Source organism: Ammospiza nelsoni, chromosome 14 (genome assembly GCF_027579445.1).
Source record: "Ammospiza nelsoni isolate bAmmNel1 chromosome 14, bAmmNel1.pri, whole genome shotgun sequence".
NCBI classification, from domain to species: Eukaryota; Metazoa; Chordata; class Aves; order Passeriformes; family Passerellidae; genus Ammospiza; species Ammospiza nelsoni.
The window spans coordinates 18921678-18941462 of NC_080646.1; the positions used below are offsets into that span (position 1 = coordinate 18921678).

Below are 19785 nucleotides of genomic sequence, written 5' to 3' on the forward strand. Positions count from 1 at the left end.
AGAAGGACAGGACACACCCCAATTCCTCCATCTTACTTCTCTAGACCCCCCTGTACCAAAATCCTAAACCCTGTGTTTTACACTCTAACTAACTTATCCCTTCACCATTCACCCAGTGGAATCCTCCCATCCTCATACAGGTCTCATCTCCTGTGTAGGATCAAAATCCTGCCACCAGACACTTCTGGCAACATTCCAGGATTCCTGAGCCCCCCAAGGGTGGTCTCGGCCTCTCTGCACCTCCATCCTGAGGTGCTGAGATCCCACAGATTCTGTGCAGCCCTGCTGTGTCACAATGGTCCCTCCCTTCCCCAAGTCCCCCCCAGTGTCCCAGTGGCCTCTTGGCTCCAGGAGAGGGTGTCTGGGATCAGCAGGGACAGCGTGCACACAGTGCCATGGGATCCCCCGCCCCCCAGCAGCTGGAGGAGAAGCAGCAGGGACAGTGTGCACACAGTGCCATGGTCCCTTCTGTGCCCATGCCTGGCCCTGTCCCTGCCACAGCTGTGGTGTGTAACCTGCTGCAGGTGACACTGATGTCATGGCTGCTCCTGGGGTGACTCCCCAGGGTGAGGCCAGCAGGGATTCATTACCCCCATGCTGCAGTCCCTGTGCCAGTGACACTGAGCCCCAGGGCAAAGCCAGCCCTCTCTGGGAGACAGCCAGGGCCATGCCACCCCCGAGCTCTCGATAAAGCTCAGCTTTGGCAGCCTCAAAGCCCAGTGCTAGGCAGTGTGCCCCTCACATTTCTGTCTAGAACTGACCCAGAAACGTCTGATTTGTACATGTGAGAAGGAAGGTGCATAGTCCCAGCATGTTTGTGCACTTTAGAGGCTGCTAGGTAAGAGGGTAATTTCATAAAGCCTTTTGTCCTGACACTTCCTTCTCTGGCAGATACAGATGCTTCAATTAGGCAACAATGAGGGTGTTTGAAAGTGATTGCATTGTGAAAATCAGGTTTCACAGGGAAGAGGGAAGGTCAGCAAATGCTTTGTCTCCTGGCACATTTCTCAGTCTGAACTGCAGCTGGAAATGCTTCACTTTAGTGATGGACCCTGCTGCCTTTAGAGAATGTGATGATGCTATATATATAGCTGAGAAGGCAAATGCAAATCACTAGTGTGTTTTGTTTAATTTAGAGACTGCAAAGGGAAGATGAAGCTTGCACTGGCTTTTTGTTGTTGGGTGTTTCCTTTGGGAATACCTGCTGGACATTGGAAGGGGTTTGTGATGTGCAAGAGTGAGAGGGTAAGATGGTACATGGAGCTTGAGGGAAAGGACACATCTCTTATGGAGCTGGATGCAGTTCAATGGGTGTGAGTTACATGTTCAACAGCTGATCACACAAGAAAACACACTGAAAGAAAGATGCTGTGCTGGAATTGCCTTTTCTTTTGTAACCTATAAGCTGTGCACAGCTAAGGATGAAACAATTCCTCTTCTTTCACCAGTACATGCAGGATCCCACTCTGTCAGACACCAAGAGCCAGGATCCATGGCAGAGCTCTTCCACAAACTGCTCCCACACAAATGGGGCAGGGGCAGAAAAGTGCTTGGCTTTTTCCTGGGCACTGTCAGCACTACGAAAACAACCACACGATGGTGGTGTCGACTCACAAAAGAAGGAAATGCACAAAGCCCAGCTGGAACCACCCCGAGCACAGAGCCAAGAAACAAACGTCTCTCAAATCAGCCACATCAGGACAAAAAGGCTTCACTGATCTTCCACTTCAAAGCGCAAACCCTTCTCTGCACCACTTTTAAAAGGCAGCACAAACTCCTTTGCCCTAACAAATCTTTTCACTCTCACAGAGTCTGGCCACAAGCTTGAAAACATCTGTCAAAGCCAGAGCTCACAAAGAAGTCAGCTGAGAAAGCTCTTGCTGCCTACAGCTTCAGCTGCACCCATCAAACTACCAGCACACACCCTGCTATCAGCACTTCCCTTCTCAGCTCTGGGTACCACCTTAAGCCTTCAGTCTCAGAGCCAGGATCCAAATGGAGCAGCACCAGGGACTGCTCACACACTAAAACTACCAGGACAAAAAGCTCAGCAGTTTGGTGTTTCCATTCCCACTTGACAGCTCAACAGCTCTAACCCAGAGAGCAGCTTTACACTCAGTGAGAGTACCCAGTGTGTGCCTCAGAACCTGCTTGCTTTGCCAAAGAGAGGAACTACAAGCCCATCTCAAAAGAAATGGCATCCTCTTTTCCAAAATACAAAACACCTGGGGATTGACTCCACACAAAAGGTGACAGAACACCATCACTGGGCATTACTTGCCCAGGGCACTAGATCAGTGCACACCAAGCCTCAGGGCAGCTGCTTACTTTGTTTGAAAGAGGGTGCTAGGAGAATTTCAAGATGTAGATACCTCTGAGATGTAGATACCACATGCCAATTTGAATCTACCAGGAGATCACCTTCCAAAGATGGATACCAACTCCATCACTGTACAAACTGAGGCAAACACCAAATATGCCAGGACAGAAAGTGGTTACTATTGAATTCACAGGCAGCCTTGACAAGGGGAGAGAATGATGCATCTTACTCCATCTTAAAAGAAGGCTAATTAATTACTTTATTATACTCTTAATCTATTCTATATTCCACTCTATTACATCTAAACTGAATCTGCTGTGCAATCAACTCTGCACATACTCCACAGAATCTCATGGCTGTCAGCCCACAGTCCCAACATACACACCTGGCCCTGACAGGCCAAGGAAACAAAACCCCATCCCTGTGGGTAAACAATCTCCATATTGCATTCTACTTTGGCACAACACAGGCACAGCAAATGATAAAAATTGTGTTTTCTTCCTCTGATGTTCAGAGAATGTGAAACCGAGAAATATTCTTGGGAAGATGTGTCTTGCTTTTCTCTGTGAAGAGAAATGTGGCTACAGGTTACCTGCCTTGACCTCCACTAGGCAGCTCCTTATCAGCTTCTTATCTGCACCTCCAACAGTGGAGATGTGTGTTTTTCCTTCCCATGAAAACACATTCTCATTCAGGAACTAACCAAGCAAAGGTTGCACAGCACTTCCAGTAATGCAAGGCTCAACATTTGCTCCTACACAGAAGGGGCCAGTCCACAGTTAAAGCCAGGGAGGGGTCCTGGAGAAAGGGATGATGATCCTGAGATATCTACAAAGAATCCCTTGGGAGAATGTTGAGGTATTTTGGCAGAGGTAATGAAGGGCAATCCATGCCCAGGAGGTTGGGCATTACTGGATTTGTGGCCAACATGCCCATCACAGGTTACCTCCAAACTGGTTGTGTAGGGTATATTGGACTGTTGTTCTTTCTGCTGTCACAATTCAGGGAAATCAGTCAGGAATCAGGATATGTGATGATCTAATCAGAGAAAAGCAGTCAATTGATGCAGTCCTGGCTGGAAGGAGCACCCAGAAGTGGGGAAAAGATGAATGGCCACCTGAGCAAATTATACAACACCATGGAGTCCTAATGAATAATATCAGGTGGCAGGGAACACATTTATACATAAATCAGATCATTAGGTTACAAGCTGTCCTTGAAATAATTACCAACCAGTCAGCTACAGCCTTGACCATTTTGCTGACCAATCCACTCAGATGAGTAGTGCAATATTTCAATGGCAGTAAATTATCTATTAGCAGAAGAAGGGGAAGTGTGTGGCAAATTAAATGACTCAAAGTGCCATTTGCAAATAGATGACCATGGAAAAGTGGTAAAACAAACAGCAAAGGGAATAAGAAAGTTAGCTCATGTACCATCCAAACATGGAAAGGATGGAAATGGGACACATTTTCATGGTGGGTTAAAAGAATGCTTTTTTTTCCCTCTTATATGCTGTAGCAACTCTCATCTTTTTACCATCCCTTGCTTAGTGCAACTTATTCAGTATGTGATCAGAGGGATGCAGGTAGTAGCCATGCCTACAGATCCAGAAATGGCTACAAAAGGACAGAAAATGGTGTCACTGCAAATAATTGCAAAAGCAAAAAGGCTCCAGGAACAGCAAGTCAGTGATGAATAAGGTTTGTAAAAACAATTATTGAGGAAAATAAGAAGAGGAGGGATTGAAAGCAATGAGCAGGAGGTGTCTTTACAAACAAACTGTGGCCCTCATGGCAGATAAGGCCTGATACAGAGAGGTGAAAGAAGCAATGGGGGAACCATAAATTCCATAGGAATTCCACTCATTGACACACACTGTTACTCACTTGAGACTGTGCAAAATCTCTGGATTTAGAGAAAAATAACAGAGACACAAGGAAGAAGAAAAATGGGGTTTGGAGGGGGTTATACATTAAAAGGGGGTTTTAAGTATTGGGCTTTTTGGGGAGTCTGTACCTCTCAAGTACCTCAGCCAGTGGGGAAAGAGGGAGGGAAAATGTGGCCAGGAAATCAGGACTAAAAGGAGGCTGTGTCCTGTAAAAATTATGAAAGACCCCATGGGGAATGCCCCATGACCTCTTCACATCACTGATTCACATTAGCTGCAGATACTTAAAGAGCCTCAAACAATTCTGCATTTAAAATGTGTATTTTTGTCAAGTCTGGACTCATTGTTAGATCAGTAAAACATGTAATAGAATGTAAAACTGAAAGTTGATGACAATTTAAAAGATCAGAACTTTAAAATTTTGTACACTTTCATGAATATATTAGTTTGATTAACTCAAAACGTCTATATTGCATAGTCTCAGAAAAAAAAAAAAAAACAGTTTAAAAAAAAAGAATTCAGAAGATCAGTAGTTTTCTTTTGAAAACACAACCAACAACTGTTACTAAAAATAATGTCAGATAGTTTCTGATTCAAGAGAAGTGAAATGGCACCATCTAGTGACTCACACAATGAGAAACCAGAAAAGCTGTCACTTCTTTTACTTCCTCTCAACACCATGCAGTCAAGTTTGGCAACATTACCAGAAGTAAATGTAAAAATAAGCATAAATGCCAGAACACCCTCTATGGAACAAGGAATTGAAAGTCAAGTATTGTACTCAAGGATTATTTTTCTACCAAACTAGGTAACTCTGGTCTTTAGTAGGTTGAAATATTTTGGAAGCACACACAATATAAATTTAATAGTTACATACTACTGACCCAAGTATCTTCACAGAAACAACAAATGGTTTTTAAGCAGTGGCAACAATAGCTTACAAAAGAGGCTTCTATCAGTTAGTAACACACACAGCTGTCAAAACTTATGAATAAAAATTGGATGCATCTCATTTTTCACTGATAAATTCAAATAGCAGCCCCTTCTCTTCAATTGATAATCACACCTCATATTTGCACAGGCACCCATGATCCTGTGCATTTATTTCACTTTTCCAGCAGATTGCCTAAAGGCTGCCAGCACAGAACACTTCTAAGCTACTTTACTCAACTTACCTGCTTCTGTACAGATTGCAGAATAATTGCATAAATTATCTCAGGAATTCATCCACTAGAAAATTATAGACAAAAGCAAAATATTTATTAGGTTTTATATTATTATTCCTCTATGATTTTGTTGAAGGAGCATATTGGACAAAGCCTTACTAACCTTTTTCTCAAGCCGCGGCCATGTGCCCTCTGCAGGACTGTCGAGGAGGGCTTTTCCTATCGGAATTGCTACACAAAAACTGAAAGAGCGAAAGAGGTGGCGCAGGCAATTTTCACCAGTTTCCTCTTTTGTTCTTGGCTTTCCATGTGTATTTAATAAATAACAAGGAACAGCTCTCCAGCAAACCACACCACTGTTAATTCTTAGGGTGTCTTACCCTAAAAAGCAGGGCACGTTAAAATGATACCCTCAGAGAGAAATAAAATATAAACTTCGTTTTAAATTCTCTTGCTTTCCAAAAGGTGGCCCTCCCTATGAGAGAAAGTTCAAGGGTTAAGGAATAGAGTTACGTTTTTAAATGACGATTCCTAAGTTCTCTATTATCGCGGAGGAGAGGCCGGGGCGGGCGGGAGGCGCCCTCGCCATCTCGGACCCTTCCCCATCCTCATCCCCATCCGGGGCCTCCTCTCCGCGGAGAGTCCGTGCGGCCCCCGGGCCCTCTGCCCCGACCGGGGCCGCCGCTCCTTCCCGCCCTGCCTGCCCCGGGGAGCGGCTGCCGCCGGCACCGCCCGCAGCCCCGCCCGCCCCACAGTGCCAGGGGGCGCGGGCGGCCCGGGGGCCGCGCTGGCTCCCTCAGCGGGGTGGGAAAGGGGCCTCACCGCCGGTCCCCTCAGGGGATGGGCACGGGGGTCTCACCGCTGATCCCCTTACCGGGACACGGCAGGGGGGGCCTCACCGTCGGTCCCCTCAGGGGATGGGCAGGGCGGTCTCACCGCCGGTCTCCTCACCGGGATGGCACGGAGGCCTCACCGCTGGTCCCCTCACGGGATGGGCATGGGGGTCTCATCGCCGGTCTCCTCATCGAGACAGGCAGGGAGGCCTCACCGTCGGTCTCCTCACTGGGAGACGCAGGGGAGTCACCGCCGATCTCCTCAGGGGATGGGCACGGGGGTCTCACCACTGAGACACGGCAGGGCGGCCTCACCGCCGGTCTCCTCACCGCCGGTCTCCTCACCGGGATGGGCATGGGGGTCTCACCGCTGATCCCCTCACCGGGACACGGCAGGGGGGGTCCTCACCGCCATCCCCTCAGCGAGGCGGGCCGAGGTCTCACCGCCATCCCCTCACAGAGGTGGGCCCGGGTCTCGCCGCCATCCCCTCAGCGAGGCAGGCCGGGGTCTCACCGCTGATCCCCTCACTGGGACAGGCAGCGAGGCCTCACCGCCGGTCCCCTCAGCGAGGCGGGCCGGGGTCTCACCGCCGATCCCCTCAGCGAGGCGGGCCGGGGTCTCACCGCCGGTCCCCTCAGCGAGGCGGGCCGGGGTCTCACCGCTGATCCCCTCACTGGGACAGGCAGCGAGGCCTTGCCGCCATCCCCTCACAGAGGTGGGCCGGGGTCTCGCCACTCCTACGCGGGAGCCGAGGAAGGGGAAGAGCTCCGGCCCAGCCTCGTACAGCGCTGGGCTTCTCCCTGCCCTCCCTTGAAGCAAACGAAGGCCCGGTAACGCGGCCCTGTCAGCCCAAACAGCAGAACTCAATTAATTAATCAAGACCTCGTTTTAAAGGCCGGTCCCTCCTCACAGCTGGCACAAGGAGCTGCTCAGCCATTTCCTAATTTCATGTACATCTACCAGGGCTGTTCTGGAAAATTACATATAAACAGTACATAAGACACATGTGGTTGCCTTTTGCCTGTGTTTTATTGGTTCAGTGCACAAGTGTGAGGGTTACAAAGTCATTGCAGTTTGGGTGAGGAAGCTCAGAAGAAGTATTTGGCAGCATTAAGACAGGGACAGGAGTTGTTCAGCCTTGTTGAAGAAATTCTGTCCTTCATCTACAATACAGACCAGAGCTAGTTAGTTCCTATGTTGCCTGGAGGGGAAAAAAAAGGGGAAAAAAAAAAGAGAAAAAATAAGTAAAAGTAGCAGTACGATTTGCAAACAACATAAAAACAAACATTTGCCTTTTCTTAAAAAAAAAAAAAGTTCTATAATTTGCACTACACTTGCAGTGAGTTGGGTAAGTGAGTCTGCACTTCTTCACTGCATACAGAAACGAGCCTGTGGGTGAGGCAGCACTGACAGAGAGGATGCAGCAGAGAAGGGCGTCAGCCCTGCGCCCTGCCAGCCCTGTCCCACAGGAAGTGTCTCTGGAGCATCATCATCCCCTCATGCTGTTCCACAAAAGTGTCAAACCACGGCAGAAAGGTCAGGGAGCACAATGGCAGCATTTCCCTAAGGAACCTAAACCTGCATGGAAGCACATCCAGGGATGTGAGAGCCCAGTGCCAACAGCAGGCCCTGGCACACAGAGCTGTGTCACCCACCCCTCTGGACGGGTGGCAGAGGCAGGAAAGGTCCCAACAGCAGTGAGGCACCTCAGCCACCTACTCAAGGAAGATATTTAGGATTAACTAAGGTGAAATTCTCAATACTTAGTGGATGTTCACAGAGTTCTTGGTCACTCTGGAGGCAGTACAGTGTATTCAGTAGTGCAGTTTAAGTTACACACACCTTCCATAATCTTTTAAACCTGTTAATTCCTCAGGTGAGGAAAATGCTCATACCCTGCTCATAACTTACAACTTTATTTCCCAAACTGAACTAACAATAAGTACCAGCTATGTGCACAGAACTCGTGCAGCTTTTCTTCACACCAGCAGCTTCTTGCTGATGTGCTTTGCTGAAGCCAGTAAAAAATTTTTGAAGCAACTGCAACACATACAAGAGCAAAACTTTTCAGTATGTTTGGCATTCCATGCCATGCCCTTTCTTTAAATCTCCAGATGGTGAGCTAAAAGCTTCATTTATGTACCTCATCTCTTGGAGATTAGAATCTTTCTAAAGAAAAATTATTATGAAATCTTTTTATATTGATTACTTTGGTATAGTTCAAGAATTCTTAAGAGACACTGGTCAACCAAGCTGGAAAAAGAATAATTTATGAAAAAGGCAATTTACCACATTATAAAAAGTGGATCCATTCTACATGTATGATCTATAAGTGGGCAGTATTTGTATCATTATTGCTAGTTTGCAACCAAAAATAGCTCCAGACAGAAGCTGCAATAAATCACCATTTATATGTAGTGTAGGTATGTCTGCTATTTCCTTTTAACAAATGCAGAATGCAAATGTACTTAAAAAGTCACTGACCACTGTGAGGACTTAATGACTGCTGAGCATCTAAATCCAATTCAGATCTAGGGGATATGTAAGATAATGCTTAAACACACAGAAAACACATTTCAGAAATTATCTGTCATCCCTGAGTTTGCCACTTACTTCTTAGGATGTCTCAACTATTAACTTTCTTGGGTAGATAAAACCCTTCTTTCCTTAGGTTTGCTAATTTTTGTACCACTGGTAAGCTACTGCCAAATCACAACAATTTGGAAGGCAGAAACTATTGCTAATATAACAGCCAACAAGTACTTGCCAAATCCCTCAATTTGGGATTTGTTCCTCAGTTGAAGGACACTGGACAAACAACATTTGCTATATTGATGCAATATTTGTGCTCCAGGTTATTTCAGAGTCATACCTTTCAAATAATGCTGATTTAAAACAATAACCAAAAAAAGGAGAATGATAACAATTTAAGTCAGTAGATAATTCTTAACCAAATTGGAAATTGTGTCTCATGTTACCTTTACAGGCATTGCTTAGAAGTCACTTTAAAAGGGCATTTCATGACACTAAATGTTTGGAAGAATGGTTTCCTAGGAAACTGAAGGTCATCAAACCAATATAGTTGGATTTAAGCAATCACTACAGAAATAAAAGATTTTTCTAGACAGCTCTAAAGAACAGTGAAGTTTAGGAACAACAAAGACAGGCAAAAACCCTTGTGGTTCATCACTACTTAAACTAAACTTTACATATACAACCCAGCAGGACACCTTTCCACAACAACTGTATCAAAAGTAGAGTGGAAATGCCAACTGTATAAAAACTACATGGAATATTTCATACAAAATACTCCAAAATACTTTTCATTATGTAACTTTTATTTGAGACACACATTGTAAAAAAGTTCACATGAAATAATAAAACTATTGGACTATGAAGGTTTTCTTAGGAGCTGGGTTTGGTTTTTTTTTTATCTATATACATCAATACACATTTAATGATTAGGTTTACAAGTTAACCACATGACAAGTTCACTTTTATCTGCAGGAGCTTTTCACATTACACCTTTATACCAGAGGTAAAATGTGCTTAAACACACACAGCAGAACACTTCTATTTCAAAATTAAGCATTTTCTCAAGGACTATACTTTTTATTCTGAATTTAGTAGCTATATAGCATTAAAATAATGGTAATTGAAGTTTTATTTGCAAAAATGTTTGTAAGGCCATAGGAATGCACTGAAATAGTTATATTCACCAGAAACAAGAAAAATCAATGTAAATCCTGCTTTTTTGGAAGAAAGAAATACAAGTTTTATTTGTAAGAGTGAGAATGGTATAAGCAGTTCAATGAACAGAGGAGAAAAAAGACCTATTATTACCTACAGACCAATCCTTAGCAAGTTTAACATTGCAAAAATTCTGTTACATTAACAGGTAACCCAACAACAGATGCATTTTCACAAATAACACATTTATGCATTTTACATATTATTGATGGACTTTCAAATCATTATGCTTTCACAATATTTTAATGTGATATGTACATTCAAGACTTTATTCACTTGTGAAAATGATCCACGTAATTCTCTTAACTTCAGCAGATTAGTATGACAAAGTCACAATGGGAAATATTTTCTGTGAAAAGAGCTACAGGTCTGAAAAGTCAATCAGCATTTTTGAGACTGTCCCCCAAAGAGAAAAGTGAGCTGCATTAAGTTTCATGAGTGGTTTAAGCTTTAGCAATATTAGAACTCCCAGATAAGTCAATAACACATTCTATATACACTCAACAAAAAATTCTTGTGCATGTTTTGCTGAGCACAGACTGAAAGCTAAAATTGCAAAGCACTGAGACCAGTTTGTTTTTCATTTGGCTGTTTTTTTAAAAAAACATTTAGAAAAACATAGGTCAAGATATAGTGCACAGGCATGGGGCTGAGGAAAAGTTCTCCTAAAACTCCAAAGCATAAGCAGCATTTTTGTTTTATTGAAATCTACCAAAAAAAGTCTGCTTTCCTGAAAGGTTAATGGCAATTTCTGGAAGAAAACAGAAATACATTTGCTGCTAAGTGAATAGGAAGTATATGACTTTCATTCTAATGGGCATTAGAGTACTAACTAGTTGACTGAGGTATAGTTAAGAGTCCTTCAAAACTTAAGATTATATAGTCTTGAGCAAAGTAACAACAGAGACTGCACAAAACAATCATAGTGATATTAGAAAAGCCTGTAATAGCCAGCATCTGATGCCTAGGCAGGACATACCATCATCATCACCCGCTTGTCTAGAGGAAACCAGAGCTAAAATATCCCAGTAAAACATACAGCTGATTTGCATGCTAAGATACAGCACATTTTCCCACGTCTGACAGGGCAGACTGTACACAGAAAGGTCTCTACTGACCAAAAGTTAGCACACTGATAAAGTGCAGCCACTCAGCCATTTAATACTGCTGGAGAAGTGGGGTGGGGGCAAAGACATAAAGAAAGAAATCTGCATTTTACCTTATCCATAAGATCACATGAAATTAGAATTCTTCAGTTTCAGCAGATGACAACAAAATTGCATTAAATTCTTCTACAAATAGAAAAAGATGAACTGTACACGAACAATAAGCAAAGGGAAATATTTACTGCAGTACTTTCTCATGCATAAAGTGAATTTCCTATGGTCTTACCTCACATTTATGTACAGTTTAGCACAGCTAAATGTAAGAAAATAGCAAGTTCTTTTCTCCCTCCCACCCTCCCCCGTACAGAGCAGATACCCCAATTCGCTGCTGCTTCAAGAAGCACTTCATAGACTCTACTACTTACAGGCTCTTTCAAAGGGAAGTTCATGGAGACTAATATTGAATGAACATTTAACCACACAGTGAAGACAGGAAAAACAATACAAAGCATTCTGTAAACAGTGCCAAACACAGAACATGTCAGTTTTGGTTTGCAGACAACCCCTGAGATAAAAATCAAAGTATTACGACACCAAGTAAGTCAGAGGTAAATTACTGAAAATAAACAACATTCATAATTGGTGTCACAACACTTTCTGTATAGAAGCACTTTTTTTTAACCATACAGAAAACATAACTGCTTTAGCCTGTCCAAGAAAAACATCAAGGGTAGACAACAGAGCAGTTAGGGTTGCTTTGTTTTTTCACTAAACCTTGTTGCCATGAAGGTTTCTCTGTTCTAGTGCAGCAACAGCAGTTTATGAGATCCACCATCTAGTTACAAGAACTACTTCTATTAAACTACGTGTGGGGACAGGCTGATAACCACCTAAAACTTTATGGAACCAGCTACTAAGGATAAACCCTTTAAAATCAAAAGCTTTACATCTAATGCTATCGGCCTGTTTGCTTTCAAACTATTTCAAACAGACCCAGAGATGACAAATTCAGTACCTGACACAACAAAATGGTTCTCTGTGGTAACAACTAACTCACTGTTTACAACTCCAGACAACCAAGTGAAGCAAAAGCATGTCAGACATTTCCTTTGACAATGACAGAACACGCCCATCCCCTAACAGCAAACATGCTGGACACAAACTTGGAGTTAAAGCTTACAATGGTCCACGTTTGGCACACCAACAGAACTAAAGCACCTGTTTTAATTGCTCATTGAGGAAATTTCTCAGAAGACAATAAAAAAGTAGTAGAACAAAGACTAGGTTATACAATGCTCAGTTGAGTAAAAAAAGGCAACTATGTTTCACCTCTGCTTCTAACAGTCTAGGTCACTGTACCAGTTTTTGATGAAAAAACAACTGCTCGAGCAGACCAAAGACACACATTCAGCATTAACTGCAAACTAGGAGTACATTATAGCCCTAATGAGAGGCTTCCTTAGTGCCAATGCTTACAGACATTAACAAACTATCCTTAGAATTAAGAGTAGAAATGGAAGTCACCTTTAGAAGCAGTCATTTCTGAACAAGTGAATCCACAAAGAGGTTACTCAAAACTCATGCATTCAGCTTCCACAAGCCACTTAAGTGATAGTGATGAGGCCAATTTGTGGTGATGATTTCAAATCCAGAGTGTGCTTCCTCATCAGAAACAAAACAAGGAGCAGACAGTCTGAGCTAACAAAGGGAAGTTAGGTGAGGAAAGACACTGTGTTTATTCAAACAACTGAAAGGTGCATCTGTGAATCAGACAGTGACTGGCAATTCAGAACACAACTTTGCTAAGTCTGGTAAAGAAAGAAAAGCATACTACATTCAGAATAGAAGCCACAGCTTCTGCATAAACAGATTTGTGCATCTAAGAGACAAAATCTGGACAAATTTGTTAAATGCCAATTGTTACAATAATTCTCATCACTAGAGCAACAACATCCATACTGCATGGCCACGAGTATACAGCATAGAAAATAATGGAAACGAGACTTAATTTTTCCCCTGGCTCTTCTGCTTGAAAATAAATTTGTTTAAAAAGAGAAATAAAACTGTGCACAAATCTGTTAGGAATCTTACAAGTCAAACTGTGCAAATACAAATGTAAGATTGTGCTGTAACAGGCAGTAAGAGGCCAATATGGATGTGCAAAGTTAAAAGAAACATAGCAGCTTTTGCAACAGGCAATAAAACAGAAAGTAAAAAAGGAAAACAAGTTAAATCTTGCATTTGTGTCTCCACTTCATAGCTTCCATATCTGAGAAAGAAGAGCCTGACAGGTCAATAGGCTTAGTGAGCAAAATCCACTTGGTATTTGTGTATCGCAGTCTACGTTCAATGGAGCTCTCAGCAGCAGCTTGGTGGTATTATTTCTGAGGCTTTGTGACCCTGTGCTTTCAAAGAAGCAGAAAAGGTTCTAAGTGTGCTGCAGTCTTATCATTAGAAGTTCATCAAAGTAGCGTGCATCGAAAGAAGCTGCTCTTCTTAGATCGATTTTCTGTTATTTTTACTGGCCCACCTGCCCCCGATGAACTGTTGTCATTCTGAAAGAGAAAAGAGTGTCAACATCACAAAATGCAGAAAATAGTATCTCTAGCTTTCCTAGTCTCCCTTCCCACTTCCTCTGCTTGCAAAGCAATAATCAGAGCAGAGATCTGATGCAACATGAGCTCCTCAGTTATCCAGACTTCATGAAGCACTTGGCAAAAAAATTAACATTTACATAACAATCCAGATCTCAAGAATTAGCTGGAAAAGGGACTACACAATAAAACACAGATCACAGTATTGCATTTTAGAACAACACATCAGTTTCAGGCTGCCCAGTGTGAATGTTCATGCAAAATAATGAATAGTTATGCACTGATGTGTAATAAAGCATGATAAATCACTGCTTGCTCAAATTTTATCTAGTAACTAATGCAATCCCCAGGAGATTTTGGTAGGGCTACTACTCAGTATTATGATAGCTGTACTCTCACTGTATCTAGTTTGTATGCTAATTGGAAATACAAACCATTTTTCTGTTGAGCTTTGTCATAATGTCTCGTGCAAGTGTGAAAAACGCCTGGTGAGGAGGGGAAATAAAGAAAAAACAAACAAGAGTTAGTCACAAGACACATTAAGGACATGATAAACTTGGGCTAGCCAGACACATTAACAATACAGTGTTCTGTAGGTCACTAGAAGCACTTTGAGTTGCAAGACACTCTATGTACAATATCTGTATATTTAAAACTTCAGCAAAAGTGATTTAGAAGAAAAAAAATATTTATTTTTAGTGTCCATCTTGCCAATCTTTGAAGCAAATGAACAGATCTCCCCATTGCATACCTCTGGAGGGAGAAAGAAAAATCAGCTGAAGACAAGGCTGCATTTACTAATCCTGTTTTTATTTCCCCCCAAACTGAAATGTGCATCACAATCAGGAACCCAGAGAGGTTTGAGAAGGGCAAGCCTGGATATTCCCATTAAGGTTAGCTTGCTTTCTGTCCTCCAAAAGCTTTACTCTGGACTATGTGTAAGGCTATTTAAGCTTCCAGTATCTCAATTAAAGACACAAACCCATGAATAATTACTCTGGCAAATCTCAGCATCTCAGATTTCAATGCATGAAGGAGCAAAGAAACTTCAGTAGCAGGAAAGCTCTGCAATTCTCCAGGAGCAGGAAAAAGCAAGACTTTAGGCTGTCTGGAGACCCTGATAATCAAAGGACAGTTCCAGAATGTAAGAACTATAAACACTTCCCCTCTCATTGTGTTTGGAATATAGCCAAAGACAGGCACTCATTTAATGTAAATAAATCACAACAGATAAATTAATGCACTTCAGATCCCAAGAACATCACAATTGTGTAATTCCCTGCAAGTAAAGTATTTGGTGGAAAGTAAACCAAATCATTAGTGATTGCCAAATGCCTACACCAGCTGCATTTTTTAATGCTTTCTTCACCATTCATGTGACAATTTAAAAAAATCTTCAGAGAGGAAAACGTTTTGGAGTAAGCACAAACTGCTGTTGTGTATTTCATGCAATGCAGGGGTTAAAATGAAAGTGCCATGTCATGACAGAGCCAAGTCATCCCTCCAGAGGAACTCAGGTCTCCCCTCTGCTACTGACTCCTCATGGCCCCACTTGCAGAGTCTGCTCTAAGAATCAAAAGGACACTGAAAATCAGGTCAGGCTAGTCCAGCATGATGCAGATCAGTCCCTTCTAACTCTATCCTGTAAAACAATCACCCCACAATCACAAAAAAACCACCTCTGGCTGGCACAACATCCCTCTTGTTATTTTAAAGCAACAATGTCTTCAGTTTCTAGTTAACTTGTCAGACACACAAGCTGAATTGAGTAGGTGTTTGCAGGACTTTTAAAGAAAAAAATCCCATAGAAAGACTTGTAAATGATTATGTATAAGGACAACACAAGTCTACATTGCTGGATGAATAAATCTTATTTTAACTGGCCTTTGGTAGAGTTATTTTTTTGTCCACACTTGTTACACAGCTCAGATCCTCCCCCACCCTCCCTGAGATGACAGCAGTGATTTATAGCGAGATAGACTGGACTGGGGCCACTCTTCCTTCCCACTCTATTTCCTGAAACTCTCACAGGGATCTTGTGGGTTTAGCACGAAATTGATTTACAGGAAAACAGATTATAAATCTATAAATAGCATTGTGAGTCTTCTTCCTCCCCTAACATGAGCTTATGACCTGGTGTTCAGGTTAATACACGAATTTTCCACAGCATGTATTTGGCAGTAACCTCTGTGACACAGTAGCATGTTACCCTGAAAATAAAGATTCCCATTTCCTGCACAAGGCACTGCTCTAAAATTAAACCTATTCTTTGTGCAAAAGGACTTGAAATTGAAATAGCAAGGCACAGACATCAAAGGCAACTGTTTGCTACAGTAATAGTGGACCACTCTGTTAACACCCATTTTTAAAACAATTCTAGGCCCTACCAGAAAACCAGAAGAAACAGCTGGATCATAGCAGCAGACCCAGGAGTGCAGTGGGGGTTTCAGGTCCCAGGTGAGGTGAGAAAGCCCAGCAGGCCATGGAGCATAACCTCCCCAGGAGTAATTCAGGAAACACCCAAGTGTGGCACCCATCTCTTACCTCTTCCACATTTATGCTGGATTTTGCACTTGTCTCCAAAAATTTGATTCCGTAATCAATTGCTAACTGGAAGAGAGGTTAAAGTTTTTCAGTTGTTTTGAAGTCCCTTTGTAAAAGTAATGTTTCACACAGGTTCATAATAGAATAGATGCTGCATGCTACAACAAACTATAAAAACCAAACCAAGCACATTTCACTTCTATTTTCTCTTGCAAGAACATTAAAGACCATTAGACAAAGTACTAGAACTCATCATACCCTCACATGAAATCAAAACAAAACCAAAGAAGGACATTAATTTCTCACCAAAATACTTATTTAGGCTCTAAAAGAACATTAAGGTAGAATTTCTTGATATGGATTGTGGACCAGAAAACTACAATGCCATCATCCCATAAGCTGTGTTACCAACAGCCAGACTACTTCAGCTGCACATGAGAGTTTGTGGGATTCTTCCTCAATTGTTTGCTCTGTAGAACAACTCATTAATTACTTAACTTTTAGTAGCAGCACTTATAACCAGGATAAGTAACCACCTTGAATGAATTGAGTACAATGTGGTCAAATATACAGAAAACTTTCTATTGAGATCTAGAATATTTCATGCTATAGCAAAGGCCAACATTCTTGACAGGGTCTTGCCCTCAAGACAACAGTACCATTAAGTTTATTCAAACCTGAAGACAGTTAATGCTATTTAAAACCAAAACAACCCCAAACCTGGCATCCTATACATATAAAAGTTTCTGAAACAAGAGATTTGAGACCCATGCTCTCTCACATGCCTAAAACATATCTAACAGCCAGAAGCTAAAATCCTAGAAGAAGTAGGCTTCTAATTAGGGTGAGCTACCAAATCTTACCTTCTCCCCTTTTTCTTTTGAGACTTGTCTTTTTTCATTCATATCACACTTGTTACCCAAGATCATTCTTTCTACATCTGAAGAGGCATGCTGGAAGAAGAAAAAATAATCTCTCAGGAACAAAGTGCATCATTGTTGAGAAGAAACTTGTGTGTCAAACTCCTCCACAACGGACCATTTTATTTTACAGAAATTATCTAATGGGAAGGCATTACTGAGAGAGGCTGACTCTTGAAAAAAGCAATTAAAATATTAAAATAGGCTGGAATAAATACTCCTAGATTGCATTTGTCTATGTACTATAATGACCTGTGTGGCAGGTTGCACACATGCACAGGCATTTGGCTACTCTGGAAATGTAACAGCAGGCACTTTACTCCTAAGTGCTGCATGGCCATATCTGCTGGCTACTGCAATGGAAGTGAGTAATTACTTGATTTTTATTTGTCCCAGGGAAATCATAAGATGGAATGAAGCACTTACCTCTTCTATGTTCCTTATCCAATTTTTGATGTTGTCAAAAGACTTTTCATTTGTGATGTCATACACCAGCATAATTCCCTAAATAAAGTTAGGAAAATCTAGTTAGATGAGCTAGTACAATTGGCTGACTTTTGATGTATGCTGTAGTTTTAATTTTAGTTCCAAAAAAATTCAACACTGGATTATAGGTGTGTAAGTCTTTTCTCAAGGCATTATGCCATGGCTTGCAATTTACCCAAAATATTACTATTTAACATTTTTTGCCACTGTTAGAGGTCAAACACACCACTTATACTTTTAATTACTAGCCTATAGTCAGGGCAAGTTTAGAAATTCTACTACAGCAGCCAGCAGGACTCTCTGGTTGAAGTCACATTTAATGCAGCAGCTTTAAGCAGTCCAGGACACCAAACCTGGCAGCTCCAATCTGCTGGGGCCAGCAGGAACTTTCAACCCTGGGGCTCTCCCAGGAGCTTCAGCTCCTTCCAGCAGCTCTGGACATGCTCTGCCATGGGATCTGCCATGGGAACTGAGCAAAGCATGGCAAACCACAGAGCCACTGCAGTAAGGACAACGCAGGGTTCACCTCCATTTCCTGAGGCCTTTCCAATCATTCCTCATAGGACCAACAGAAGTCCCTGGCCATGGACTGGGGAGAAGCCCAGCTCACTGCCAAAGCCTTTTGAAGCACTGCAGAGCTCTATCACAGTGCCACAACCATTATTATTTCTCCCTGTGCTCTGGAACAGTGGAGTTATTTGGACCCACAGCCCATGAATGTCACAGATCTGTTCATACAAAGCAAAAAGAACCTAAAACAGCAGCACAGGGAGCAACCACCAAATCAAAATAAAAGGTGTCCCAACATAAAATATCTCAAGTCACAGCATTAAGAACCATTACAAGTGTTGTACCACAAGGGTGCAGGCTCTAAGTCAATTATTTGACTTCAAGTCACTCTCAATGGAGCAAAACATAACAGTAGGTGTTGCAGGTGACTGTATTTCTAGCCCAGACTTTGCATTCTCTACTGGCTGAAGAAAAAGCAATTCAGTGAAACACACGTTTAATATTAAAATAATTCATTATCCATTTTTGAAACACTTCAAGTGTTAAAGGAGTTAAAAAATCCCCAAACCTATCTGATTAAAGTTTGGTAGCATATTTCATTAAAATCTGCAGAAATTTTAATTATATTAAAAAACACAATAGGGCTGGAAGTTTCATCACAAAAAACAAGCCTAGACTGAGCTCCAGCACATTAGAAAAAGGAAAAACAGAGAGCAAACCCCTAAGCAAACCACAAACTTCATTCCCCACATCTCAAGCCACAATTATCCAGTCCTCCAGTGGAAGACTTACAGGACCCAAACTCAGGAGGTACAAACCAGTTCCACAAGTTGTGTTTAGGGTTTTTTTTGAAGTGTGAGCACTCACCATGGCTCCTCTGTAGTAAGCTGTGGTGATTGTGCGGAATCTCTCCTGGCCTGCTGTGTCCCTACAGGTCAGAGAGAAAAAAAGGATTTGTTGTACACTCATGAGATGTCTTATTAAAGAATAACAATGCAGTGATACTTGTTCATTAGGAAAAACACACCTTTGGCTGTTTGCATGAGTTCCTTCAGCCCTCAGCAGTTTCCTCACTCCCAAGGTACCCTCCTTACACCAGCAGTTAGAGCAGCACCAGAAAAGTGGCACAAAACCACTCCACTTTACATGCAGGCAATAAAACTCAGTACTGCACAGCCTGCCCTCCAGTAATTAAAAATAAAAAGCTCTGATGCATCCAAGTCCTGTCTTAAACAGAAGTTCAAAGAGCCCCTACAGCTCAGTGTGCTGCTGTTCTCTCCTGGGTGACCTGAGAGCAGCATCTGCCTGGGAGTGACCCAGCAGACCCAAGTGTTTGGATATATTTTATATTTGGTGATTCCAGTCACACCACAGCAGAGCTGAACCCCAAAGGCCTGACAAAACCCTTTTTAACTGATCCAAACTCAGCTTTTTTAACCTGTATTACAGACAGAACATTTTTATCAGCCACTTGTGGCACTGCACCTCCTCAGTCACAAGGAATCTGGCTCAGGAGACTCAGCTTCTACTAAGCCACCATGCAAGGAATTATCACTCACCTGGGCCTTGGTGAGTACAACCAGGTATCAAAGTACCAGAAGAGATTACATTTTATAGGCTTGCATATTTTAGCTTACAGCTACTGAGTTAATATTTCTCCTCCA

General features: G+C 42.3%; 1 protein-coding gene across 5 annotated transcripts in view; it reads right to left on the minus strand.

Annotated features, from left to right (window-relative positions):
• Nucleotides 1-7222: 7222 nt before the first annotated feature.
• Nucleotides 7223-19785, minus strand: part of RAB8B (RAB8B, member RAS oncogene family) — a 29317-nt gene continuing 16754 nt past the window's right edge. The window contains exons 3-10 of one of the 5 annotated variants that reach the window (XM_059481807.1): nucleotides 18989-19049; nucleotides 17552-17629; nucleotides 17069-17158; nucleotides 16206-16271; nucleotides 14096-14146; nucleotides 13598-13622; nucleotides 11181-11253; nucleotides 7223-7412 (exon numbers count right to left, since the gene is read on the minus strand). In XM_059481807.1, coding sequence (XP_059337790.1) covers nucleotides 11204-11253; nucleotides 13598-13622; nucleotides 14096-14146; nucleotides 16206-16271; nucleotides 17069-17158; nucleotides 17552-17629; nucleotides 18989-19049 — 421 coding nt within the window. In that variant the 3' untranslated portion in view covers nucleotides 7223-7412; nucleotides 11181-11203. Of the gene's footprint in view, nucleotides 7413-9528; nucleotides 13623-14095; nucleotides 14147-16205; nucleotides 16272-17068; nucleotides 17159-17551; nucleotides 17630-18988; nucleotides 19050-19785 lie in introns of those variants that run through there. The other 4 variants (XM_059481808.1, XR_009419387.1, XM_059481806.1 and 1 more) reach the window with 4 other exon arrangements.